The sequence below is a fragment of the Pelophylax lessonae genome (genome assembly GCF_965119305.1).
Source record: "Pelophylax lessonae genome assembly, chromosome: 2".
In the NCBI taxonomy this organism is placed as follows: domain Eukaryota; kingdom Metazoa; phylum Chordata; class Amphibia; order Anura; family Ranidae; genus Pelophylax; species Pelophylax lessonae.
Window position 1 is genome coordinate 560,138,454 of NC_138769.1, and position 27,944 is coordinate 560,166,397.

Sequence of the window (27,944 nt, forward strand, 5' to 3'; positions counted from 1 at the left end):
AGCCTTCCCTCTAGTGCTGGTTGAATGAACACGGTCCTACGACGTCATCTGAAAGCGACTGTTATGTCAGCGGAGGAACTTAGAAACTGCCATTAGCAACGTGAAGCTGCAGTAGAGTGCGGACTTGGACGCTCCATAGACGCTGTGGAGAAGGAGATAAGCTGGTGTTGTACAATCAGGGAGCGGCTAGCTCTCCTCCATCCAGCGGCTGGACATGAGCACACAGGTAACTGCAGTGTGGAGCACATGACATGTCCCTGATCTGGGGGACTGCAAGGCTTTCTGTTAGAAGCTGTCTGTTTTGTGCAATGTCTTTGTTTTAACACTCTATCTTTTGTATCTTTAACAGTACAGCATCCTCTACAAGCAAGAGCTAGGTAAGAGCCCCAAAGACTACAGAAATGATGATGTGCTGGGATTTTTTAGCCTTAGTCCTGCAAATCATTAGCTGGGTTTGTTTGATTCTATGTAGATTTTATTTTTGCAGTGCTTTTAAAATGTTACTAAAGGCTTTGCAGCCCCTTACCTCCTCTTTTGGTGGCCCTTGCAGGCGCTCTCCACTTATCCTTTTCTGTTTTTCATAGCAAGCTGCTTGCCAATGCTGGCACAAGTGCGGGCTTGCTCCTGAGCATGGCTGTGTGCATCCATAGATACACATAGCACAGCTCGGCTACATCCCCTGTTACCGCCTCACAGGATGTAAAGGACAGCAGCAGTAGCCAATGGCTCCTGCTGTTGCCTCTGTTTCTGTGAGGGCAGGGATAGGGACCAGTGCTGGATTGATACATGACAGGTATTTAGGAAGGGGGTTGGTGCAAACAGCTAGACGCAGGGATATGCAAACTATGGCCCTCCAGCTGTTGCAAAACTACAAGTCCTATCATGCCTCTTCCTCTGAGTGTCATGCTTGTGGCTGTCAGAGTCTTGCTATGCTTCATGGGACTTGTAGTTCTGCAACATCTGGAGGGCCACTGTTTGCATATCCCTGAGCTAGAGGAAGGTTTTTACCTTGACGTGGAGCTTTAGTCAGAAAATGAAGTCCTGCTAGATGGCTTGAAGCTGGTCCCTTTTGCAGGCATAGCTATGTAAAACAATGAAAATAAGTGTCTATACCAGGGTTTCTCAACCAGTGTTCCGTGGAACCCTGGGGGTTCCTCCTGGAGTTGCTAGGGGTTCCTTGAGCAATGGGCAATGTCTGCCTCTCAGATAAGTTTCCAATGACACCATTGTTCCTTTTAGCTAATTCTTCCCAATGTTGACAGGAGTACGGCACATTCTTCCCACTGACTGTCACACTGTGTCATTAATTGTAGACTTGTCATTTTTAGCAGGGGTTCCCCCGAGACCAGAAATTTTATTTCAAGGGTTCCTCTGTGTTGCAAAGGTTGAGAGGCTGGTCTATACTGTTTAAAATCCAGTAATACAATGTCTTCCCCTACTTTGCACATGCTTATTTGCTTTCTATTTTTAGGCACAGTTGAATTTGTAGTGGCCGATCTGCTGACAGCCTTAAAGCGGAAATAAACACTCCTTTAATTTACAGCCAAGGAAGTTGCTTCTGTTTGATCTGCAACTGCCATTGTGCTGCACATGTGATTCAGTCTAAGTTTATTATTTTAATAAAAAAAAAATAAAAATCATTACACGTACATATAACAATGTGGTAATACACATATCCTAGCATATATAATCTTAGTGTTAATACAGCCTTCAATGATAGGTAATAAATACATTGCCTCAAAAATAAGAAAAACAAAAGAAAAAAAAAACAATTACAAATAGTAATCTGACCGTTAAAATTGATGAATCCTAACTTATAAGAAAAGAGTAAAAATCATGTTTTAAGGCCTTAAAGAACCTCAATAAAGTTATACTACTACAATTTTCCTCTTTGGTCAGCACCTGTCATGTGCACACACAAAAATAAAAAATAAAAAACAAAAAATTTATGATAATAAGAGTATGAATAAATTCTCTTACAAAAAGTATGTTACAAAATCTTGAGAGTTTCTAAAATATCTCCACTCTTACAATGTTGTATTATATGTATCTACATTGTCATTTTCCCAGGAGGCCATCTATTCCATATGTCTTAAGGCTCGGTTCACACTGATGCGATGCGGGAAGGCTGCGAATTCGCAGCCTGTTCCCGCATCGCACACGCACCCCCGGCAGTTCACACTGCCATATGCGATCCGCTGGGGGTGTCAATGTAATCTTAACGACACCCCCAGTTTGATCGCATATCGCAGTGCGATCGTGCACTTCGCACAGGATCGTATCGCACAAGTGTGAACCGCTGTGCGATCCGATCCTGATGCGGCAGCAAAAATGCCTCCTGTGCGTGTTTGCTGCGGGTGCGATGCGAATTTAGCCATACAAACTGTATGGCTAAACTCGCACCGCACAGCTGATCGCATGTCATGTCGGAGCAGTGCGCTCCGACATGACATGCGAACCCCGCACACGCAGTAGTGTGAACCGGGGCTCAATGGTCCATCTCCCATGCCCTTTCAATCAGGGGAGGAGTACCAGATTTACACCAGTTTCTAGATATAACGGTGCATGCTGCAGTTAGAAAATGGGGAAGTAAGCATTTTTTATTCTGTTTATAGGACCCAGGCATTATTGATAGCATTATAATCTAAGGATCATTAGGAATCCAATCTCCAACCAATTTATAATCCAGTTGGAAGAATTTATCCCAAAATACCATAAATAATGGACTAGTCTATGTTACACATAGTGCCCCGGGTACTATGTGTAACATAGTACCCAGGGCATTCATACATCTCCAACACATATTTGGTATGTAAGATTGAGGGGGGTCTTATAATTATATTCCTGAGCTTTATAGATAATAGAGGCTTTGTAAATAAAAACACTAATATTTTGTCCCAATCTATCTCTTCTTCACCAACAGCAATATCCTCCACCCATTTAGAAAAGAATCATGGATTTAACTGATGTGTCTCCTTCAAAAGAAGTTTATATACTATAGATAGAATGTGTGCTGGTCTCTCTGATTGAATAAGTAAAGTTTCAAATTCCGTATAAGAACGGATTACCGCCTCACACGGTTGGATACTTGGAAAATAGTGACCAAGCTTCATGTATTCTAGCCATGCATGCGAAGGATTATGACAATATGGCAGGAGATTAAAAAGAAGAGGTAACACACCCTGAAACAGAGTGTCCCCTAAAAACACTCTTGATATCCTGCTCCAGGATAAAAAATAGGATGCGTGCATAGTTGGTGTAAATGCAGAATCCCCAAACAATGGTAATAGGGGACATGGTCTAGAAGACAGTTGACCCTTATATTAAAAAAAAAAAAAAAAATGATCCCATACTTCTAGTGTATATGTAACCAAAGTTGGTAAAGAATCTAACGGTCTCTGAGCTGAAGAGGTCCATAACAGAGAAGTAAGGTCCGGAACAACAAGGTCCTTTTCTAATAGGACCCATAATTTAGTTGATTTATTATGAAACAAATCCACAATACGAATTAAAGACGATGCATGAAGATATAACAACATAGTGGGAATTGCTTTTTTTTTTGATTATAAACTTTTATTGAAAAATCTAATCAATACAAATAGTATAGTAAACGTAAAATTTACATACAGGTGTTTCATCAATAAAACATTTTAAGTAATAGGCATGTGAAAAAACATACAAGCGATAAAAAAGAAACAATAATTAAACAAAATATAAGATGTATATCCGTTCTTGATGGAAATATAGCGTTGTAAGAATGATAAAATATCCAAGAGTAGAGTGAGCAAGTTAACAGAATACGTGGGAAATCGTCAATATGTAGATTACCTCCTTCGCCTCAGTGAGAGGTGTCCAACTAACATAAACCATGGGTATGGTGTGGTGGAAAACAGAGATATCGAGTAATTGTATAGACAACATATGTTGATTGGTTAAGTTGATGTGATATTCATGTGGTTAGGGAACATTTGTATATTGATCAAATATTGATTTTTGATCAAATTTGATCTTAGTGTTTGTGATGGTGTGATGGTATTGTTCCATTAGTCTTATATCTTCTATTCTACTGATGACCTGATCAAAGGGTATGAAAGTTTCTTTCCAGTGTTTGGAGATAACCCATAACATTGCGATGCAAATGGTATGTGTTAGGCGTGTGAGATCTGTGGTGATTTCTGGAATATTTTTAAAAAGTAGACATTGCAGGTGCAAGAGTGGAAATTTACATCCTGTAACTCTCTCTATTAGATTGAATACTTCCTGCCAGACATTTTTAATTTTGGGGCATTCCCAGAAAATATGTATCAGAGAGCCCACTTCATTACAACCTCTGAAACAATTTGGGGAGACCTCGGGGTAGAATTTATTCAATTTTTTGGGGGTATAATACCATCTCGTGAATATTTTAATAGCCGTTTCCCTCACTCCTAGGGATTTGGTTGTCTTACACATATTTATCCACATGTCTCGCCAGTCGGCTATTGATATAGCAGTCTGTAGTTCCAACTCCCATTCAACCATGTAACCAAGTTTTGTATCCGGATCACAATTGTTAAGTGAGGAATATATTGTAGAGATATGTCCCCTACTTGAGAGATCTTTTAGACAAATATGTTCATATGTGCTGAGAGGAGATCCTGAAGGCTTAGGGTAGTGTGAATCAAAGAAGTTTTTGATAAGGTCATAATTGAGCTTTTCCGATAGTGGGATATTTTTGGTGTGTAGTAATGACTCAAAAGAGAGGAAAGTCCCACCATCATATAAGTCTAGTAATGAAGTTAAATTATTTCCGGACCACCATGCGAATCTCTCGGGGGTAATAAATGCTTCAGAAAATCTGGGGTTTCCCAAAAAGGAGGTGTCGAGAGGGGGATGAGATGCGAAGGACCATTTTTTGATAACAAGTCTCCACACCCTGAGAGCGTCAAACGATTTTATTACAGGAGAAGATTTTGCGTATAGGGACTATGTGGTCCCATAGTAGCCCTGCTAAGTGGTATGGGGCGAGTGAGTTTTCCTCAAAGTTAATCCAAGGTATATCTGAGGAACGATCGTGCCAATGGGCCATTTGGGCCAATCTACTACTAATATAGTAAAACCATATATTAGGAAGGCCCAGACCTCCAGTACGTTGGTGATGATATAGTATGCTCGCTACATACCTGGGTTTTTTGTTGCCCCAAACGAATTTATTGATTATAGATTGTAACTTGGTGATGTATGCTTTGGTAAGGTAAATGGGAAGTGCACGGAACAGGTATATAAATTTAGGAAGAATGGTCATTTTGATTGCTGTGATCTTACCTAGAAAAGATAGCTGGTATGAGGACCACATTTGGAGCATACCTCGTATCTTGGCAAGCAACGGAGGATAGTTAGATTGAAAAATAGAATTGTAATTTTTATTAAGTTGTATTCCCAGATATGAAATCTTCTCGGAGGCCCAGACAAACGGGAAAAGGGTCTTCAGCTGTAGGGTGTCGGACTCTGAGAAGTTAATTGGTAGGGCTACCGATTTGGATAAATTGATGCTAAGACCTGAGATTCCTGCAAAGCTTTCTAAAGTATTCAATAGATTGGGTAATGTGGTGAAAGGGTCTGGTATGTACATGAGAGCGTCATCAGCATATAAGTTTAGTTTGAATGTCTCTGATTTCTTTCTATATCCTGAGATTCCAGTATGTCTTTTAATCGCAATCGAGAGCGGTTCGATGGCAAGGGCAAATAGAAGTGGTGATAAGGGGCAGCCCTGTCTTGTGCCCCTGCCCAAAGGGAAGAAAGATGAGTTACAGCCCGGGATCTTAATTCTCGTTTTAGGATTTTTATATAGAGCAGAAAAGCCATTTAGAAACTCGTTAGAGAAGCCGAATCTGGGTAGTAATTTTCCAAGATAGCTCCAAGTGACACTGTCAAAAGCTTTGTGTATGTCCAGTCCTAATAGTACCAATTGTTTTTTAGATAAATTTGCGTCTTGTATAATGTTGCATGCAAGTCGGATGTTATCCGTAATTTGACGGTTGGGGATAAATCCTGACTGCGATGATGAGATGAGTTTTGGGATAATCTAGAAGCGAGGATTTTACTGAATAATTTAAGGTCGTTATTAATAATTGAAATTGGCCTAAAGTTTTGGGGGCTAGAAAGATCCTTGTTCGGTTTGGGGAGAAGAGTCATGTTTGCTAGGGACATTTCTTCTGGGAAGTCGTTGCCCTTAAGTATGTGATTAAAGAGTATTGTAAGTTTAGGGGATAGAATAGGAGTAAACTTTTTATAGTATGAAGCACTGAAGCCATCTGGGCCCGGTGCAGATGAATTACGAAGGGATTTAATCATATTAGTTACTTCAGTTTCTGTAATGGGGGCATTTAACTGCTCTATATCCGAGGGAGAGAGTGATGGGATAGGGATTTCATCAAACCAGGTTTGAGAATGTATTGGTGCCACACAGGGGGGGAGGAAAGTAGTGTAGAATAAAATTTTTCAAAAATGCTCAAAACCTCCTTGGGATGAGAAGTGGTCATTCCTGATGATGTATTTAATTTATATACGTGTGGAGGTTTTAACGTCTGGTTCAATTTCCTTGCTAGCATTGTGGAAGCGGTGTTACCATATAGTAGGAATTTGGATCTTGAGTGTCTGAGGGATTTCTCTGCATTATCTGAGAGAATGTTATTTAATTCTATTCTCTTTTGGTCAATTAATAGCCTGGTGGATTGATCATGTAATGTAATATGGTTTCTATACAATAATTGTAATTCCCTGGTGAGATCTTGAATCTTAGCAGTACGTGCACGTTTTTTTCTAACTGCTAACGAGATTAATTTACCTCTTATATAGGCCTTGTGAGTGACCCATGTGTTTGGGATTGAGGTGTCCACAGTAGGGTTTAATCTAAAAAATTTGGATATGGAATCGGAGAGTTCCTGAGAGTCTATCGGATTGGCTAATAGGGAGTCATTAAGTCTCCATGAGAAGGGAGTAGGAGAGAGACCTATTCCTGATGTGTCATATAGCACCATATGGTGGTCCAACCACACGCATGGAACAATGCTAGCAGAGATCGAATTGGCTAAGACCACTTGTGAGAAATAAATGTAGTCAATCCTAGCTGAAGAATTGTGCGGGTTAGAGTAGAACGTAAACTCTTTGGAGCCCATATTAAGACACCTCCATGTATCTACTAACTGTAAGTTATTGAGTCTACGCTCCAAGGATCTGGGGAACTTCTTGGAAGTCGAGTTTGGGTTGCTTCTATCCATGGTGGGATGAGAGACCATATTGAAGTCACCGCCTAGGATAATGTGGGAAGAGTGATGTTTCTCCAATATGTTAAAAAAATCAGAGAAAAATTTAACTGTGGCTCCATTAGGGGCATATATATTAGCTATTGTTAATTCCTTTCCCATAATGCGTCCCTTAATTATTATAAAGCGACTTTCTGTGTCTCTATATACTTCTTGGACATCCAGCGGGAAAGAATTATGAACGAATATTGCTACACCTCTACTTTTAGAGGAGTGTGTGGTATAAAAGGCCTGGTTATATGTCTTATGGAAGTATTTGGGGTGATTGTGTTCAGCAAAATGCGTCTCTTGGAGCAGCAGGATTTTGGCGTCCATACGCTTGAACTGGTGAAAAGCTTTCCTGCGTTTATTAGGGGAATTAAATCCCTGCACGTTATGTGAGACTATTCTAATGGTCATTTTGAGGCGAGAAAGTGGAATTTGCTATGGTGGGGTTTTAGGGTGATCGAGGTGTCTAAGAACCCATCCGTGGAGTTCAAAATTTGGAAGGGCCGTGGAGTAAGTGAGGGTGGACCCGAGGGATGAAGGTCTAGGTTGTGTAGCTCAGGGACATCCTGTGTCCGGAAGAGGTTTACCCAAGCACATGTTAATAAAAGGCATTCTGGATAACTGTAGGTATTGAAACGTCTGCGGATATACGTTAATAAATATGAAAAACTCAAAAAAGCAAAACTATAAAGGTCAACGTTTAACAAGTAAGATAAACCATGGATCAGTAAACCGTTAAGGTACTGATAAAAGAAAAACATAAATGAAGGATAAACTCCTTCTAAACAGGCGACCGAGAGCCAGCAGCAGAGCAGAAGGAGAATCGGCCCATAACTGGGGATCAGAAAGGGCGCGACCTCCCCGCGACCACCAGTGGCCACCGGTCGACTGAGTGGGTACAACATGTACAAGCGCGGTACCTCATTTAGGCCTTTTGAAGGATCCCTTCGCAAAGAGAAGGGAACAAAATGAGTGCAATGTCTGGTTATAGGTGGTTCTAAAAGAACCTAAGGGGGACATCATCGAGAAATAGCCAACAAAGATAGGGAGAATAAGAGGGTTGGGGGGGGGAAGGGAGGGGGGGAGGGAGGGAAGGAGGGAAAAGGATCAAAAAGCATACATTTTGGTAGTATATAAATCTATAACAATTATATTTCCTACATATGAATTCAAGATCATGTGGAAAAATATAAGGAGTATTAAAAAAAAAAAAAAAAAATGGAAAAAATAACTTGCGGATTAGGATGAGAACACCAAAAGATCTTGATAGATGTTAGGAGCAAAGATTGATTGGAGTTAATGATCTTCGGATGAGGGTTCCTTGCAGTTCAGGATTTGACCAGTAGGTGTCTCCCTTTGTCCACTGAACAGTGAATAGTGCTGTGGAGTATATTGGTACTGCATGGGAAAAAATTAAAAGGAAATGGGGAAAAGAGGACGGGGAAGAAAAGAAAAAATATGAGGGAATAAAATAAAGAAAGTACGTCAGATAAATCTCGTGCTTAATGTTTTTTGAGGAATCTCCAAGTATAATTCCGCAAAATTCTTGATTCCTAAGAATCAGAAGATGTGAAAACTAACAGAAAGCCTCAGATCCTGTCATTACGTGGTCTTCTGTTTCCTCTTCTAGAAGCCGGGGTTTGCCAAAGCGGTGAAGGTCTAGGAGCAGGGGGGGGGTGAGGGGTTAGAAGAGGGATCCATCAGTCCTAGCTTAATAAGGACTTCACGACCCTCTGGGATATTAGTAGCCACGTACGTGGAACCATTGTGAGGGATTACAAGCTTAAACGGGAAACCCCATTTATAACGTATACGTGCAACTTGTAGGATTGACGTGATTTCTTTTAGATTGCGTCTTCTCTCCAGTGTAGCCTGTGAGATATCCGGGAAAATCTGAATTTTATTGCCGTCGATAAGGATATTTGGGGTGTTCCTCGCAGCCCTGAGGATTTCCTCCTTGGTCAGGAAGTCCTTCATACATAAGATAATATCCCTTGGTGGTTTATCAGCAGGGGGTTTTGGACGGAGGGCACGGTGGATTCTATCACAAGAGAACTGGGACTCCATTACTTCAGGCAAAAGCGATTTAAACAGGCGATTTACTGTGGGTATGAGATCGGTATAGGTTTCAGGGATCCCCCTTAACCTCAAATTATTGCGCCTGTTGCGATTGTCCAAATCCTCCACATGTGCCTGCAGCTGGTTAAATTCTGAGCTTGACACCTCATGATCTCTGCTCAGCTCTCTGTAAGCTAGGGACAACTCATCATGCTTTGCCTCCAGCCTGTCTGTTCTTCCTCCAAGGGCAGAGATCTCCTGTGTAAGGGTGGTCTCTGTCTTGTGGAGCTCAGCCTGGAACTTTGCCATCAGCTTAGTGCACATAACTTCCAGGCTATTATCAAGGTCTTGTTTTGTGAGGGGAGCAGGGTACTCACAGTTTGCAGGGGTCAAGGAAGTCTTAGGAGCTGAGGTCTGTATGTTGCTGCCGACATGCACAGGAGGAGGAGGAGGAGGGGTGGCGCCATCTTGCTCCATATTCAACTTCTCCCGGGCTCTGAGGAGGTAATGAGTGAGGGACTTCTGTGGAGTCTTGCGTTTTTTCCTCTTGCAGGAAGACATGCACAGGAACTGTGGCTGCCAGGGGGTGATCTTTGGAGGAGTTTCGGCGGTGGTATATGGCCCCTGTAGCCGGGATCGCGGCCGGAGTGAGCGGAGCAGCAAGTTCAAGCCGCCATCCGTCCCGCGCATGCGCATGCATAGTTTATCCATTTTAAAAATATTTATGCGTCCAAACCAAAAAAAATGCGACTGATTGTAAAATTACAGAAAATTTTGGATGGTATGCAAAATTGGACTTAAAGTCAAATCCGCAACTGTCGACAGACAAGTAGGGATATGAATACCCAAATATTTATTTGCTTACTTCTCACATTACTGGGATGGAAAAACTACAGTTGATGATATGGCATTATACGTTTTCTTAACAAAAAAAGAAATAGAATCAGAAAAAAACTTAAAAAATCAAGAAGTAAAACCATCCGGTCCAGGACTCCTTTTCAGCTGAAGAGAAGTAATCGCTTTTACGAATTCCTCAATCTGAAAGGGTTGTTCTAATCTAGACTATAACATTTAAGGATGGGGAAGGCAGGGCAGTTTGTGTGATATATATTCCCTAATTTTAACAGAAAGGTCTTGATTTGGGGTATCTGGTGAAATATTATACAGACGTTCGTAAAATAAACTAAACCTCTCATTAATTTCTTTAGGATTATAGGTCATTTGACCATTTATTTAAAAAAAAAAAAAAAAGAGGTCGTACCCTTTCTATTACATAATGCCTTAGATAATAATCTACCTGGTTTCTCACTCCATATATATCTGCTTAGTAAAGTGATCTCTCCTAATAGCCGCTTTCTGATTCAATAGATCCATCAATTGATGTCTAGTTTCAGAAAGCTGTAACATTGTCATTTGTCTGGTTTCTTTTATGAAAGATTTCAAGTTGAGCAATCTGAGTGAGCAATATTTTACTTGACAATTCGCGGATTTTCTTTAAACGTGAACCATGCTTAATGAAAATACCCTTTAAAATGCATTTTAATGCTTCCCATTGAATGGGCAGAGGGGTGTCGTCGCAACGGTGGTCTTAAATAAAATGGGAATTAGCAGTTGCAATTTCTGTGGTACATTCCGTATCCCTCAACAAATTTATTGTTCAGTTTCCATGTCCAATCTTGTCTGGTTATATTTGGTGATGAAAGAGATAGGTATACAGGGGCATGGTTAGACCAAAGCATGTTGCATGTCGCATTTTGGTTGAAAAGTAAGAGCCTATTGAATAACGAAGAAGAATGGACCGTGGAATAACATGTATAGTCCCTTTTCTGTGGAATGAGTTATCCTCTATATATCCACCAAATTATATTGGGTAAGAAGCTTATTAAGTTTTTGAATCTGAAATTTAGAAATAGAACTCCTACCCGACGAAGTATCTAATGTAGGATCTAGAATACAATTAAAATCTCCAGCCAATATAATCACTCCCTCTGTAAATTCCATAAGATCTTGAATATATTGAACACTCGTTACAATTTGGTCACTTTTAAGGATATACATATTGGGGAAGGTATATGTTTTACCTTATAACGTCAATTTGAGAAAGATATCTTCCTTTCAGAGTCTGAACGTGAATCTAATAATTGGTAAGTCACTGACCTGTGGAAGGCAATTAAGACCCCCTCCCCGATACCGATATTTTGGTCATCGGATATTGGTATTGGCCGATATTTTAGGACATTAAAAAAAATAAAATAAAATTTTAATGTCTACAGGTACTGTGGTGGAGGGATCTGGGAGTCTAAAACCCCAAACCCCTCCTCTGCACTTAAAAGCATTCAAAACGCTAATTCTGGCTGTTTTGAAGGCTGTATGTTTTTGAATTCGGCGCCGCCAGTACCCAGAAGTGATGTCATGTCATGACATCACTTCCGGGTACTCGGCGGCACCGAATTTTAAAGAAATGGACACTCAGTCAGACGGCGTCGGTGCAGATGGAGACCCGGTCAGATGGCGGCGGTGAAGGTAGGATGCCCGGGTCTCCCGGTGGGACAGGAGACCCGGGCGAGCCGTGGGAGGGGGGGGGGATGTCCCCTCACACGCTCCTTCAAAATGACAGCCGAGCGGCTTCACAGCCGCATCGGTTGTCATTACAAGACAGCCAACCATTGGCTATGGACACCGGTACCGGGGTGATGCCTCTAGCTGCAGGCATCACCCCCGGTACAAGCACTTTCAAATCAAAAGGCCGATTCCGATATATCGGGCAAAGTGCTTATTGGCCCTCGATATATCGGCTTTGCCGATAATCGGTCGATCACTAATATGTAATATGATACATATCCAATTGTAATCAGTAAAACCCCATGAGCAACCAGGTAGCGATTATTGCTGCAAGCACTCCACTATTTCACAAGTGTAAAAACAATGTATCTAAAAAATCTGAGCACCCATTCACAAGGGGGTGCACGGTCCATTGGGGGAGTTCTTCACTGTGTCACCTCGGAGCACTGGCCACTTTATGCGATTTCATGTTTGCACATAAAAAAAAAAATTAAAAAGGGCGGGAAAAAAGGGAAGATTTAAAAAAAAAAAAAAAAACCCCTCCAAAAGGTCTAGAAAAGCAAAAAAAAATAAATGCATACAAATCTAAAGGTGGAAAAAAAACCCACTATTACTCCAAAATGGAGAAGTGGTGGAGCGGAGTTATCCCTAAGTGGGAAGCATGTCTAACCAAGGAGAGGGGGGGGGGGGGGAACAGCCATCAGCCATCCCAGTACTACTGTATTGTAAAAAAATAAATTGAAATAGATCAGAAGAAAGAGAGAACCATATTCTGTACATGTGATCAGTTATGACAGCAGCCATTTGATGGTTTGACAGTTTGATGGAGCACAAAACCAAACGATTCAGTTAGCAATGCCACCATTCCAGGAATATACCTGTTTTTAGAAACCGGTAAATTGATGGGTTTAGTTTCACTTTATGATTTACTGATGTTCAGGGGCTCTGGGCTTCAGCAAAATGGCAGCGTCCAGCAAGAAAAAAACAGGAGCAATGCTAGAGGCAATTCACAGCACACACTAATGTTGGTAGCATAATTATTAATATGGAATGTATGTTCCTTGCTCCAGAACATAATTTTTTATCAAGTTGTTATGGGTAAAGTTGCAGGTCATGCATTAAGGTAATAAAAAAAAAAAAACCTTTCGACGTTCGATTTACTTTAAAGAAAAAAAGAAACACCACCCCCACACTGAATACGATCCAGTTTGCTCAAAATGTGATAGGAATTCTATATAAACATTAAAGGATACGTTCACCTTTGGGAACATGTTACATGTTCCACCTGTTTTTAGGGGAGATTGCCACACCTCTGAGCTGCTTTGCAGTGGAAATGAGGCACATAAAAAACCATTGTCTTCTTTGTGCCCTAGCAGTGACTGGCATTCATCCAGTATGTGAACGAGTCCTAAAAGATTAGAAAACATAACCTCAGTTTGGGATCTTGATGAACAGAGCGATTTGTTACTTAAAGCCTAATACTGATCCCCATGTTTTAGTGACTTTTAAATAGTTTGTTTGGCCAAAGCTGTTCCAAACAAACTATTACCTTTACTACTAGATGTGTACGGTTTGTAAACTGTATCCTTCGGTACATACAGTATATAGCGCTGTATTCGGGCAGTGGGATCGGAAGTTCCTGTCCCACTTCCAGAACAAAATCAAGTCAGCCTGAGTGCTGCTCAGCCATTCACAGGGAGCTTTGTATTTTATGAATGAATACAAAGCTTCCTCTAATTGAATGAGAAGGAGGAGTTTGACATCTTCCCCTCCTCTGTGCCTCAGCTAATCACAGGAAGCTTTGTATTCATTCATAGAATACTAAGCTCGCTTTAAGTGGCTGAACAGCACTTAGCTTGACTCGATTTTTTTTTTTTTTTTTTTTTGATCCCAGAGTGGGGTAGGAAGTTCCCATCCACCTGCAGGACACAGTGCTACATACAGTTCACACAGGGGGCACATCTAGTAGTGAAGGTAATAGTTAGTTTGTTTGGTCCAAACTATTTAAATTTCACTAAAACACAGAAATCGGCTTGAACTCAAGGAAAATTGCCATTTTTAGATATTTGCTTTGTAAAAATCAATCACTTCCTAATAGTGGGTGTCCCATGTGTGGATGGTGCTGCAGTAAATAAAACCATTTTGTTTCATTTATCCTGTCACAAGTGCTGAACTTCCGGCATTGAGACTTAAGTTCCACCTCTCATATAGTGTATACAGTGGTGATAGTGGGTTGCGTGTGCTTCACCTCTTGATGTTCCATGTTAATATTCTGACATTATTATGGAAAAGAGACCTATGTTGAACTGCATGCTTTTCTTTCCTAGCCCATGGCGATGCCATATGGTCAGTAGCTTGGGGTAAGAACACAAATGATGGGTCCGAGACAGTAGTCAGTGGCTCCCTGGATGATTTGGTGAAGGTGTGGAAATGGTAAGTGAAGTTGCTATAAAAATATTTTGCCTAATCGAAAAAGTAAAATATTCTGATTCCTGTTGTTGTAATAATGACTTGTCTCTCCCTGAGACCTCTATATTTGACCTGAATATCACTGCAGACAATATTCATCAGATAGCTAAACTCACCAAACACAGAGAGTGATTGCTGTAATCACAGGCTGTCACAGCGATCATTAACATGAGACCCGGTGTAACGTTAGAAATCCATACCCCGTGAGAAATCCATACCCTCGTCACTTCCTGTCAGGAACAGCTGAGCAGCGTAGCAGTGCGCATGCTCACAGCCCCGGATACGTCATTGAACAGCCAAGGGCCTGACGAGTGCGCATGCTCGGAGGGTATGGTTTTACACGGTAGTGTGTGTAACGTTACACTTGCGGCGGTTACATTAAAACAGCTGTGCTGCAATATGAGTCATCTCCGCTCCTATCCCTGACACTTCCCTGATCTTGGCTAGTAAATATAAAAGCAGCGGCGGGTGTATGAAATGTAAATGACGGAGATGTCGGCTCCATGATCCGCTTTTATATTTATTAGCCAAGATCAGAGAAGTGTCAGGGATAGGAGCGGAGATGACTAATGTTGCAGCACAGCTGTTTTAATGTAACTGCCGCAAGTGTAACGTTACACACACTACCGTGATAAATCTATACCCTCCGTAGGTGCACCGGAAGTGACGAGGGTATGGTTTTCTCACGGGTATGGTTTTTTCACGGAACATCGGAGCTGTCGTTAACAGCTCAAGCTCAGTGCTAGGAGCTTCCAGCACAAACACCGGAGCACATATATGCCCAGGTATAAAGCCTTCTTCCCGGAAACCATATATGTGTACTATGTGGTCATGAAGAGAGTTAAAGTGGTCAAAATTAATAATTTCTCTAGCCTTAATGTGTGTCCTGTATCAACAACCATAGAAACTCACAAATGCGTAAGGAGGAAATTACATCATATGGGGGGGGGTGGGGCAGAATTATAGACAATTAGGGAAAATGAAACCATAACCACAGGGTGGCAGGCCTTCTCCAAGCATGTAGCTTGCACATGAGGGATCTTGGAGCAGCACGGATGAATTCGGGTGATAGAGTAGACGGTTAGTCACACAGGTGATCTATTTATTTGGTAGCCCACTTACTATTAGCAAAATAGATTTAGATATGGCCTGACTAGCCTTAAGAAGGACTCTGTGTTTCAACATGTCTCAAATGCATGTTCTATTAATGCAGGAGTGGTGAGAAGCTGGATCTGCAATGGACATTAGAAGGTCACCAGCTGGGCGTGGTGTCTGTGGATGTCAGTCACACTGGAAACATTGCAGCTTCTAGCTCTTTAGATGCCCACATTCGCCTCTGGGATCTCGACTCTGGCAAGCAAATGCGTTCCATAGATGCTGGACCTGGTAAGATCTTACTGTTTTTAGTAGATAATAGTTTAGTTTCTAGTGCAAGATATCATATACTGTATTCTATAGAGTTGTATATTGATCTTTCTATCCTGTCTGCAGTGGATGCCTGGTCTGTGGCCTTTTCACCAGACTCCCAACACTTGGCTACAGGAAGCCATGTGGGAAAAGTGAACATCTTTGGTGTGGAAACTGGAAAGAAGGAATTCTCACTTGACACCAGAGGCAAATTTATCCTCAGTATTGCTTATGTAGGTATATGTGGCTGAAGATGTAATGCAAGCAAATTAAAATGGCAGTACACTGATTACATTTTATTTTTCACTATCCCCAACAGAGTCCAGATGGCAAATATCTGGCCAGTGGAGCCATTGATGGAATTATTAACATTTTTGATATTGCAACTGGCAAGCTTCTCCACACGTTGGAAGGTAAGAGGGAACTTGCTGAATAAACAGTTGCTTTTTAACCACTGTGGCTGTGCTCTCTCCTCCTCCAGCTCCTCCTTCCTGCCAGTGCAGCATACCTATATTAAGCTGTGTGTACAGGAATACAGGACTGCAGCACTAGCACTTACTCCCTATGTGGATCTTCACCCTGTAGTGGCAGCTAGAGAACTTAGAGTGGCATGTTCTGCTAACCATAGCTGCCCCACATGATCATTGTGCCATCTAGTAGAGTGGATCTAGCAGGGATGATTGATAGAGCCTTCTCCCTGCTAGCTGCCCCATGTAACACAAATGACTCAAGCAGGACGGGCATGTTGCACATTTTTAGTGGCAGCAACCCAATTTTTTGTTAACAGTGCCAGTCAGCGTTGTACAGGTGTGGAAAGACTCTTCACACATACTAGAGTGATGTATAGTAGTCGTCAAAGGAATACTGTTTGCTCCCCCTCTGGATTTTACATCAGGGTGGGTGGGTGTAATTTACAGTTGTCACGTGACTGGTGGTAGACTGTGATTAAAAGGCGTTTGGAGCATTTATTTTGCTATTTAATATCTATTTTTAATTTTAGCGTGGGTAATGAGGAAGATCTATGTGAAGTTAATGTCATGGGTTTAATAACCCTGTAATAGTTGGTAAAATAGGAAAATCAGTAGGAAAGAAGAGAAAGGGAAGGAGGCATTAATTAGGGATAATTAGGGTAAATGTGAGGGTTAAGAAGAGGCTTAATAGAAGCAAATGTTATTAAAAAACAAACTTCATCCTCTTATCTGCAGGTAAACGTAAATGCAAAAGTAACAAAGTAACTTTTTATCTCTATAGTCAAAGGAGTTGTAAAGGCAGACTTTTTTTTTTTTATCTTAATGCATTCTATGCATTAAGATAAAATGCCTTCTGTGTGTAGCAGCCTCCCCAGCACCCCCTAATACTTGAGCCCCATCTCTATCCAGCGATGTCCATGAGTCCCTCGGCCGTCCTAGACTCTCCCTCCACGGCAGCTCCCTGTCTAAATGGACACACGGAGCTGCAGCTCAGCTAGGGTGCCCTCACAGCAAGCTGCTAGCTGTGGGGGCACTCGACACTAGGGAGGGGCCAGGAGCAGCAAAGAAGGACCTGAGAAGAGGAGGATCCGGGCTGCTCTGCGCAAAACCACTGCACAGTGCAGGTATGTATAAAATGTTATTTGTAAAGTCTTGTCTTTTTTTATCACTTTAACAGTATTATAAAAACAGTATGTCAGAAGGCCAAGCGAGCAATGACTGCTTGCTTGGCACTGCCAACGTTCATAGAACATTTTGTATCTTTTTCAATATATAAAAGACTTTCTCTAAATGGACAAGGTGGAGAGGAGGGGTGGTGACCTTGCGATCTCTACCTCATCCAGTCAAAGAACACGTTGTATTAAATTGAAAAATGGACCCCCTATGGTCAGTGAGCAGATGCTGCTCCCACAGAATAAGACCAAAAGTATTTTTTGCTATCACTGTAGTAGCACTGACTACTGCAGTCATTGTCCGCTTCCCCAGCAATATGCATACTTGTGGAGGTGGACCAATGTGTGTATATATGCGATAAAGATCAAGCCTGGAGTTCAAGTTTTAGAAATTAAACTTTTTCCTTGCTTGTAAATGCAGCACTAGTTCAGTGGATTTTAGAAATTGCTCTCCCTGTCATACAGTAGTAAAGGATTATAGTAATTTCCAGAAACACGGGTTGCAAATTGGAAACCCAGTATGCTGATATGACATTATTCAGCTTGATGGGAGGGGTGTACCAAATATAATCAAATGCTTACATTTTTGGTGCTGTAAAGCCCCTTGTTAAGATCATCCCAGCCCATCTGTACAAGTGCTGTACACTTTGGGTGCAGTTTCTCTCATAGGTTGGGGATCATTAGGAAATGGGTAATTATACGACTAGCAGGGGGATATACACTGTTCCCAAAAGTATTGGGACACCTGCCTTTACACGCACATGAACTTTAACCACTTCATACCACAGTACGTCATATGACGTCCTGGGCTTTGACTGGGGGTATCTGAATGATGGCTGCAGATGCAGGCATCATTCAGATAATTTCTTTCAGCCGGTGATTCCCTGCACCATAAGAACAATCATAGCAGCTGTTTCGACTATTGTTCTGGTTTTTTTTTTGTCAAAACATTTTTATTGAGAGGAAAAGATGGAATACAAAAACAAGGAATGCATATGGAAATACAGGCATGAATTGTTAAACAAGGTAAATAAAGCATCATAACATAGGACAACTAAACCAGCATACAGAGGATCAAAGTTAACAAAGATCCGAAAAGAGGCAAGACATTCCAAGCAACTACTCCGAAAGGTCAAGTTGGGTCATAGGTAAAAGGTACCCTAATTACGGGCTTGTTCTGTTGATTGTTCTTACCCCTCCCGCCGCCCTCCGGTGATTCTACTGGCTCGCCCATGCGATTGGCGAGCCGGAGGAGGAATCCAGTTCACCATAGAGAATACAGAGGACCTGGTGGCCCCAGCAGTCTCTGTGACTCTCAGGGGGCCCAGTCGTGACGTTATGACGTCCGGCCTGGCAGTGGTAAATACTGCAGGTTTTTTTTTTTTTTTATCTCAGTCTGGAGGAGAGATGTGGGGTCTTATTGACCCCAGATCTCTCCATGAAGAGGACCTGTCATGCATTATTCCTATTACAAGGGATGTTTTAATATTAATTTTTTTTTTTTTGATCACTTTTTTCCTATTACAAGGAATGTAAAGGGAAAGTGTAAAAATAAAATAAACAAACAAACAATAAAAAAATGTAAAGTTCCCCCAATACCGCCTGTTCGCACACAGAAGCGAACACATAGGTATGTCGTGCCCACCTATGTAAATGGCATTCAATCCACACGTGAGGTATCACCACAAACATTAGAGCGAGAGCAACAATTCTAGCCCAATAACTCCTCTGTAATCCTGAACAGATAACCTGTAAAAAAATTGAAAGCGTTGCCTATGGAGATTTTGAAGTACCGAAGTTTGGCGCCATTCCACGAGTGTGCGCAATTTTAAAGCGTGACATGTTTGGTATCTATTTACTCGGCGTAACGTCATCTTTCAGGTTATACAGAAAAATTGGGCTAACTCTAATGTTTTGTTTTTTTTTTTTTTTTTTTTTTTTTATCATTAAATCCAAAAAAAAAAAAAGTGTTTGAAAAATTGCCTCGCAGATACCGTGTGACATAAAGTAGCAGTGACCGCCATTTTATTTCCTAGGGTCTCTACTAAAAAAAAACATTTTTTTAGTAGAGACCCTAGGTCCCCGCTGAGCAGGTGGATGACAGGGGATTCTGAGTAATTTTCTAGCAAAAAAAAAAAAAATGATTTTTTACATGTAGGAGCGGAGTGCCAGAATTGGCCTGGTATGGAAGTGGTTAATGGCATCCCAGTCTTAGTCTGTTGGGTTCAATATTGAGTTGGCCCACCCTTTGCAGCTGTAACAGCTTCAACTCTTCTGGGAAGGCTGTCCACAGGGTTCAGAAGTGTCTATGGGAATGTGTGACAATTCTTCCAGAAGCACATTTGTGAGGTCAGGCACTGATGTTGAACGAGAAGGCCTGGCTCGCAGTCTCCGCTCTAATTCATCCCAAAGGTATTCTATCTGGTTGAGGTCAGGACTCTGTGCAGGCCAGTCAAGTTCCTCCACCCCAAACTCGCTCATCCATGTCTCTTACGAACCTTGTTTGTACACTGTTGCACAGTCATGTTGGAACAGGGAAAGGCCATCCCAAAACTATTCCCACAAAGTAGGGAGCATGAAATTGTCCAAAATGTCTTGGTATGCTGACATCTTAAGTGTTCCCTTCACTGGAACTAAGGTGCCAAACCCAACCCCCAAAAAACAACCCCACACCATAATCCCCCCCCTCCACCAAATGATTTGGACCAGTGCACAAAGCAAGGTCCATAAAGACATGGATGAGAGAGTTTGGTGTGGAGGAACTTGACTGGTCCATCATCAGTGCCTGACCTCACAAATGTGCTTCTGGAAGAATTGTCAAACATTCCCATAGACACACTCCTAAACCTTGTGGACAGCCTTCCCAGAAGAGTTGAAGCTGTTATAGCTGCAAAGGGAGGGCCAACTCGATATTGAACTCTACAGACTTAAGACTGGGATGTCATTAAAGTTCATGTGCGAGTAAGGGCAGGGTGTCCCAATACTTTTTGGTAATATAGTGTATGTCATTTATTTTGTTATGTGGTCCTTGAAATTGATTTTTTTTCTCTGCATGATATTTCTAATTTTTTTTTTTTTTTTTTATTCACTCTTGCTAAAAAAAAAAAAAGACGGACAAAAAAAAAACCTAGTACCTTCTTTATTTCTTCACAGGACATGCTATGCCTATCAGATCACTGACATTCTCTCCAGACTCCCAGCTGCTAATCACAGGTTCTGATGATGGATATATAAAAATCTATGATGTGTAAGTTTTGGGACTTGTTTGCTTGTGAAAACCCAGTGATCTTAATCTTAATATATTATTATTATTGGAGTTTTAAACAAATACAAACCTAATAAAGAAAACATTAGTATTAACAATGACTGAGCTATAGATTCAAATAGACTTTCCTATATAACAGTCATAGCGTCCAGAAGACATTTTATTTAGATTGAGGATATAGATAGAAAGAAAACATAAGTTGTGTAATAACAGCTTAGGAGTTTGAAAGAGTGTACCCATGGGAGTGTAAGAGCATAAAAGTTACAACAGTGGTAAGGCATTTTTTAAATATGTGCTCCAGGGGAGCCAGTCCAGCGCTGTTTTTGCCATTCGTCCATCTCTAGACGCCAAAATATGCTCATAAATGAACATCTCATTGACCAAATTGGTTACTTCCCTAACTTCTGGGACTTCATTCGTTTTCCATTTTCTCATTCTTAAAAGCCAGTGATCTTAACTAGAACAGGATAGAAATGTGTCATCATGGTTACTGGTGTTTTTAAAGCTACAAGCTCCAGAAGTTTTCTCCTCACTCTTGTTTTTCTGTTTACCTAGTACGAATGTGCAAGTCAGTAGTCCTGATTTCATGGTAGCTCATTGTTGTGAATCATCTGCAGACTTGTATGGGCCCAAAAACTTATTCCGGCTGTCTGCAACATTGTCTGACAGCCAAAGTGCAACGACTACTAAACTTTATACTTGCAGATATCTGGTTTTGGGCAGCGGAATGAACACACAGTAGTGTCTTTTTTATAACAGAAGGTTTTTAAATTGCATCATAAATTCCAGAAAAAGGCAGATTATCCTTCTTTTGGGAGAGTGGGCAGCACTATGCTAATCATTCTTTTTTTTTTTTTTTTTTTTTTTTTTTTTTGCCTATTGGCCAAACTTTTCTCATCCATATCTGTAGATTTTTGAAGCTAGATTACTTCTTTAAATCTATAATACTTTTCAAAAAACAGTGTTGTCATCTGAAATAATATTTACACAAATGCAATTAACCAGGTAACTTGGAACCTGTCATAATATAGGAAGGCACAAAATGTTTGTTACCTTGGCACCTGCCACTGCACTGATTGTCTGATTTTACAGAAATATTGCTACAGCACACAAAGAAATTACAATTCACTAAATGGAATTAATAGTCAGATTTGAATTTGCTGTGTAGGGGTTCAAGAAAGGAGAGAGCGGCGCCAGCTTAGTATAGTACAAGTTTATTTAACACTGTTAAAATTGGTGACTCACTGTCCGAGGTTGGGTGAGACCGGTACACAAAGACTGTTAGGGTCATCCATCTTCCTCTTCCAGGATAGTGGTCATAGGAGAAGGTGGTGAGGTTCCAGAGGTATAGCCGAGCCGCTGTGGGGCTGCTAGTTGTCACTGGCCGCGGCGGAGCATGCACAACAGGGCTCCGGCTGCCGACTTCTGATCCCTGATGACATCACTTCCTGGCAGGAGAAAAATAGGGGTTGCACGCGTTCAGAGCATCCGTGCTCCTTCGTCAGGCGATTAAGGTGGATCGCCTGACGAAGGAGCACGGATGCTCTGAACGCGTGCAACCCCTATTTTTCTCCTGCCAGGAAGTGATGTCATCAGGGATCAGAAGTCGGCAGCCGGAGCCCTGTTGTGCATGCTCCGCCGCGGCCAGTGACAACTAGCAGCCCCACAGCGGCTCGGCTATACCTCTGGAACCTCACCACCTTCTCCTATGACCACTATCCTGGAAGAGGAAGATGGATGACCCTAACAGTCTTTGTGTACCGGTCTCACCCAACCTCGGACAGTGAGTCACCAATTTTAACAGTGTTAAATAAACTTGTACTATACTAAGCTGGCGCCGCTCTCTCCTTTCTTGCATCTCTCAGGGCTTCTCCACGCTTCAGCCGGCTGCCGCGGACTATAGCTTCCCTACAGTACCAAACTTTGTTACCCCCCACGCAGCCCCATAACCCCCCCCCTCCCATCCACCCACATTCCTTGTACCACCTTGGGATATTAGAAGAGCGCCATGACACCCCCCACTTTCATGTCTGTGTAGGGGTTCATACTATCTTGATGGTGTAAATATATCTTTTGCATTAAAAAAAAAAAAAAAAAACACAGCAAAGCACACCAACCAAATCTAGCGTCGACTTCTCTAAAAAATACTGCCATGACTGGCTCATTTAGGCCCCGTTCACATCGGGGCGACGCTACTTCGCACCGCGACCTCGGAGGTCGCGGTGCGAGCAGCGCGCCGCGACCTCGGAGCGGCCGCCACGGACTTCATAACATTGAAGTCTATGGCGGTCGCCTCCTGGTCGCCCCAAAGAAGCTCCGGACCCTTTTTCTAAGTCGGAGCGACTTGTGTCGCTCCTATTAGAACGGGTCCGCAGCTTCCCTATGGAAGGTGACCTGCGGCGACCTGTGAGGCGACCAGGTCGCCTCACAGGTCGCCTCAGTGTGAACCGGGGCTTAATTCTAAAAGAATTCTGATGGCTAGCTGAATATCATCTTTTTTTACTTTGCTAAATATTTACTGTATGTTTTTGCTGTCAGGCAACATGCCAGTTTGGCTGGTACCCTCAGTGGACATGGCTCCTGGGTTCTGAATGTGGCTTTCTCCCCCGACGATGCTCATTTTGTCTCTAGGTAAGTCTCTCAGAAAATCACCTGATACAGAGCGAGTCCTATGATATGATTTTGGGAGATATTAAATTACTTGTCTTTTTTCTTAACAGTTCTTCTGATAAAAGTGTAAAAGTATGGGATGTTGCTAGCAGAACATGTGTACATACATTCTTTGATCACCAAGAACAGGTAGGATTATGTAAAATATAATTCTCTTTGGGAAACTGTGAGGCTAATTTAACAAAAATTGGAGCAATTGTGCATGGCAACCAGTCAGCTTCTATCCTTAAAGCGTTTGTTACCCCAACACTTTCATATTCCTGATATTTGCCTGCTGTACAATGTACTTGTATGAGAAAGTCTCCTGTTCTCTTTGTATTGCTTTTCTTGTGTGACATCCTTGGTGTTCCTACTAGTCCTCTCTCTTTCCAAATAAAAACTGACCACACTAAGCAGCAGAGCACACTGTGGTAAGTTCTCTAGCTATGCACACCTCAACGGTAAAAAAAAAAAGGAAAACTAGATCTGCTTCACAACACAATGCTGATTTATGCACTGTGCTGCAATACAGTGCAGACCGTTTTAGGTTTATGCATATAGGTACATCTGATAAAATGCCATCAAAAAGTTTTATTTTTTTCAGTAATTCATTTCAAAAATTGAAACTCGTATATTTTTATAGATGCGTTTCACACAGAGTGATATATTTTAAGCATTTTTCTTTTAATTTTGATGATTATGGCTTACAGCTAGTGAAAACCCAAAATGCAGTATCTCAGAAAATAAGAATATTACATAAGACCAATAAAAAAAAAAAGATTTTTAATACAGAAATGTCAGAATGTATGTCCATGTACAATATAGTATGCACTCAATACTTAGTCGGGGCTCCTTTTACATGAATTGCTGCCTCAATGCGGTGTGGCATGGAGGCAATTAGCCTGTGGCACTGCTGAGGTGAGCCTTTAGCTCATCTACATTGTGGGGTCTGTGGTCTCTCATCTTTCTCTTGACAATTCCCCACAGATTCTCTATGGGGTTTAGATCAGGTGAGTTTGCTGGCCAATCAAGCATAGTGATACCATGGTCATTAAACCAGGTATTGGTTTAAAGCCACTGTCCCTCTTCTCCACCTCATCCAATCCGAGAATGCCTTATATTAATTAAAAAAAAATTCATAGCATTGTATGGATGCAAGCAAGCGACCCTCCTGTCATGGTCAGTGTGGAGCAGCCACTCACCTGAGCAGATTTCTGCTATCACTGTAGTAGTGCTGACTACTACAGTGATTTCCAGCTTCCTTAGTGGTCCATTGGATATGAGGAACGCATGCAATATGCCAAGCCTCACCAATATACAGTGCATACGGAAAGTATTCACAGTGCTTCCCTTTTTCCACATTTTGTGTTACAGCCTTATTCCAAAATGTATTAAATTCATGATTTTCCTCAAAATTCTACAAACAATACCCCATAATGACAATGTGAAAGACGTTTGTTTGAAATCTTTGCAAAAATGTAATAAAAAGAAAAATGAAAAAAAATCATATGTACATACTGTAAGTATTCACAGCCTTTGCTCAATACTTTGTTGAAGCATCTTTGGCACCGATTATAGCCTCAAGTCTTTTTGAGTATGATCGTACAAGCTTGGCACACCTATTTGTGGGTGGTTTCTTCCATTCTTTTTTGAGGGACCTCTCAAGCTTCATCAGGTTGGCTGAGAAGCGTCTATGCACAGCCATTTTAAGATCTCTCCAGAGATGTTCAATCGGGTTCAAGTCTGGGCTCTGGCTGGGCCACTCAAGGACATTTACAGGGTTGTCTCGTAGCCACTCCTTTAGTTATCTTGGCTGTGTGCTTAGGGTCGTTTTCCTGTTGGAAGATAAACCTTTGTCCCAGTCTGAGGTCCAGAGCACTCTGGAGTAGGTTTTCATCAAGGATGTCTCTGTACATTGCTGCATTCATCTTTCCCTCGATCCTGATTAGTCTCCCAGTTCCTACTGCTGAAAAACATCCCTACAGCAGGATGCTACCACCACCATGCTTCACTGTAGGGATGGTATTGACCAGGTGATGAGAGGTACCTGGTTTCCTCCAGACATGACACTTGCCATTCAGGCCAAAGAGTTCAATCTTTGTTTCATCAGACCAGAGAATTTTGTTTCTCATGGTCTGAGAGTCCTTCAGGTTCCTTTTGGCAAACTCCAGGCAGCTGTCATGTGCCTTTTTACTGAGGAGTGGCTTCTGTCACTCTACCATACAGGCCTGATTGGTGGAGTGTTGCAGAGATGGTTGTTCTTCTGGAAGGTTCCCCTCTCTCCACAGAGAAATGCTATAGCTTTGTCAGAGTTACCATCGGGTTCTTGGTCACCTCCCTGACTAAGGCCCTTCTCCTCTGATGGCTCAGTTTGACCAGGCAACCCGCTCTAGGAAGAGTCACGGGGGTTCCCAACTTCTTCCATTTACGGATGATGGAGGCCACTGTGCTCATTGGGACCTTCAATGCTGCAGACAATTTTCTGTACCCTTCCCCAGATCTGTGCCTCAATACAATCATGTCTCTGAGGTCTACAGACAATACCTAGGACTTGATTGCTTGGTTTCTGCTCTGACATGCACTGGTAACTGTGGGACCTTTTATAAATCCTGTCCAATCAACTGAATTTACTACAGGTGGACTCCAATCAAGTTGTAGAAACATCTCAAGAGTGATTAGTGGAAACAGGATACACCTGAGCTTAATTTTGAGTGTCATGGCAAAGGCTGTGAATACTTACCGTATATACTCGAGTATAAGCCAAGTTTTTCAGCACTTTTTTTGTGTGCTGAAAACGTCCCCCTCGGCTTATACTCGAGTCATAAAAAATTTTAAAAAAATGTTCCCGGCCGGCCCGACGTGCTCTGAGGCCCCTTAGATTTAAAAATAGCGCCCCGGCGCCAACATGTTATTGTGCATGCGCCGCCGCTGCTCGAGGGAAGGATGTACATGTTCAGCTATTCCCGGGAATAGCCGAACGTATACAAGCTTTCCCGAGCAGCGGCAGCGCATGCGCAATGCCATGTTTGCGCTGGGCAGCGCCGTTTTTAAATCTAAGGGGCCTCAGGAACAGGTAAGTGAGACTCCTCCACAGCCGCACTACCTGCCGTTATGCGGGGCTGCGTGCATACTACAAGATATGCAGAGCTGCGGGCATGGTACACCTGATGCAGCCCTGCATTCTCCTCTACCATGCCCGCAGCCCTGCATTCTCCTCTACCATGCCCGCAGCCCTGCATTCTCCTCTACCATGCCCGCAGCCCTGCACTTTCCACTACCATGCCCGCAGCCCTGCACTTTCCACTACCATGCCCGCAGCCCTGCGTTTTCCTCTACCATGCCCGCAGCCCTGCATTTTCCTCTACCATGCCCGCAGCCCCTGTTTTGGGTCTGGTGGTGGTCCAGTAGCTGCTGCATTTCCCACCCTAGGCTTATACTCGAGTAGATCATTTTTCCAATTGTTTTTTTGGTGGTAAAATTAGGGGCCTCAGCTTATATTCGGGTCGGCTTATACTCTAGTATATACAGGGTATGTACATGTGGTCTTTTATTAAAATAAAAATGTGCAAAGATTTCAAACAAACTTCTTTCAAGTTGTCATTAATGGGGTATTGATTGTAGAATTTTGAGGAAAAAAATGAATTTAATCAATTTTGGAACAAGGCTAGAACATAACACTATCTAGAAAAAGTGAAGCTCTGTGAATAATTTCACTAAGTATGCAATAATATTTACTTCAGCTTTATTTTTTTTCTTTATTTTTACTGTCTAAAGTAGATCTTCACTTTAAAAGAATGAAGATCCACTTTAAATGTGACCTAATCATTATGCACTTTTTAAGTGATGGATTTTTTTGTGGAGAACAGCTTGAAAGTAAAGGTAAGTTTAAAAAGTAGTGCAGGCATATTTACATCTAAATTTATGCTTCTGTAAAATGAAAACCTAAAATATATGCTGTTTTTCAAAACACATCTGTGGTCATTTGAAAGCAGGTATTGTATTGGAGTGCCTTTTTGTGTTTTTTTTCTTGTTTATCCATAACGACATACCAAGATACATCAAGCATTGTTTGGCTGTTACTGCTCATCCTTTACCTTTTTTTTTTTTTTTTTTTTTTTTTTTTCCTAATATAGAACCAAAATATGACCTATAACTGTGCTTTTTTTTTTTCTTGCAGGTTTGGGGTGTTCAGTACAACAGAAATGGCTCTAAAATTGTATCTGTTGGAGATGACCAAGAAATCCATATTTATGACTGTCCCATATAAAACATTGTTCTTCATTGTAGAAGGACTAGGAGAAATACCTTGCTTGTCTGCTACTTCTATGAACTGTCGTAATTACAGATCCTGGATTTACATGTGCTGCAGTCAACAAGAGAGTATATTTGCACAGAACAAACATCATGCTGTTTTCAGTGAAAATCTAATACCTATGACTCACCACATACATTAAAATCTGGTTGAACAATCTTCCTTAGATCTACCAACAAATATGTAGTGCAAGGGCTTGCCTGATTGGATACAAACTTATTGGATAGATGAGGCAGGTCCTAATATTACATAGTTTTGGTAAATCTAAAGTTGACTGTACTAAGATTG

At 41.7% G+C, this 27,944-nt stretch overlaps 1 protein-coding gene across 1 annotated transcript; it reads left to right on the forward strand.

Moving 5' to 3' along the window:
* Positions 1-27,921, forward strand: SKIC8 (SKI8 subunit of superkiller complex). The gene is made up of 10 exons (XM_082248366.1): positions 1-226; positions 350-377; positions 14,240-14,345; positions 15,595-15,767; positions 15,873-16,021; positions 16,108-16,201; positions 20,584-20,677; positions 23,234-23,326; positions 23,416-23,494; positions 27,522-27,921. The coding sequence occupies exons 1-10, from the start codon at positions 215-217 to the stop codon at positions 27,609-27,611; spliced, it is 918 nt and encodes a 305-aa protein (XP_082104492.1). The 5' UTR covers positions 1-214; the 3' UTR covers positions 27,612-27,921.
* The last annotated feature ends 23 nt before the right edge of the window (positions 27,922-27,944 follow it).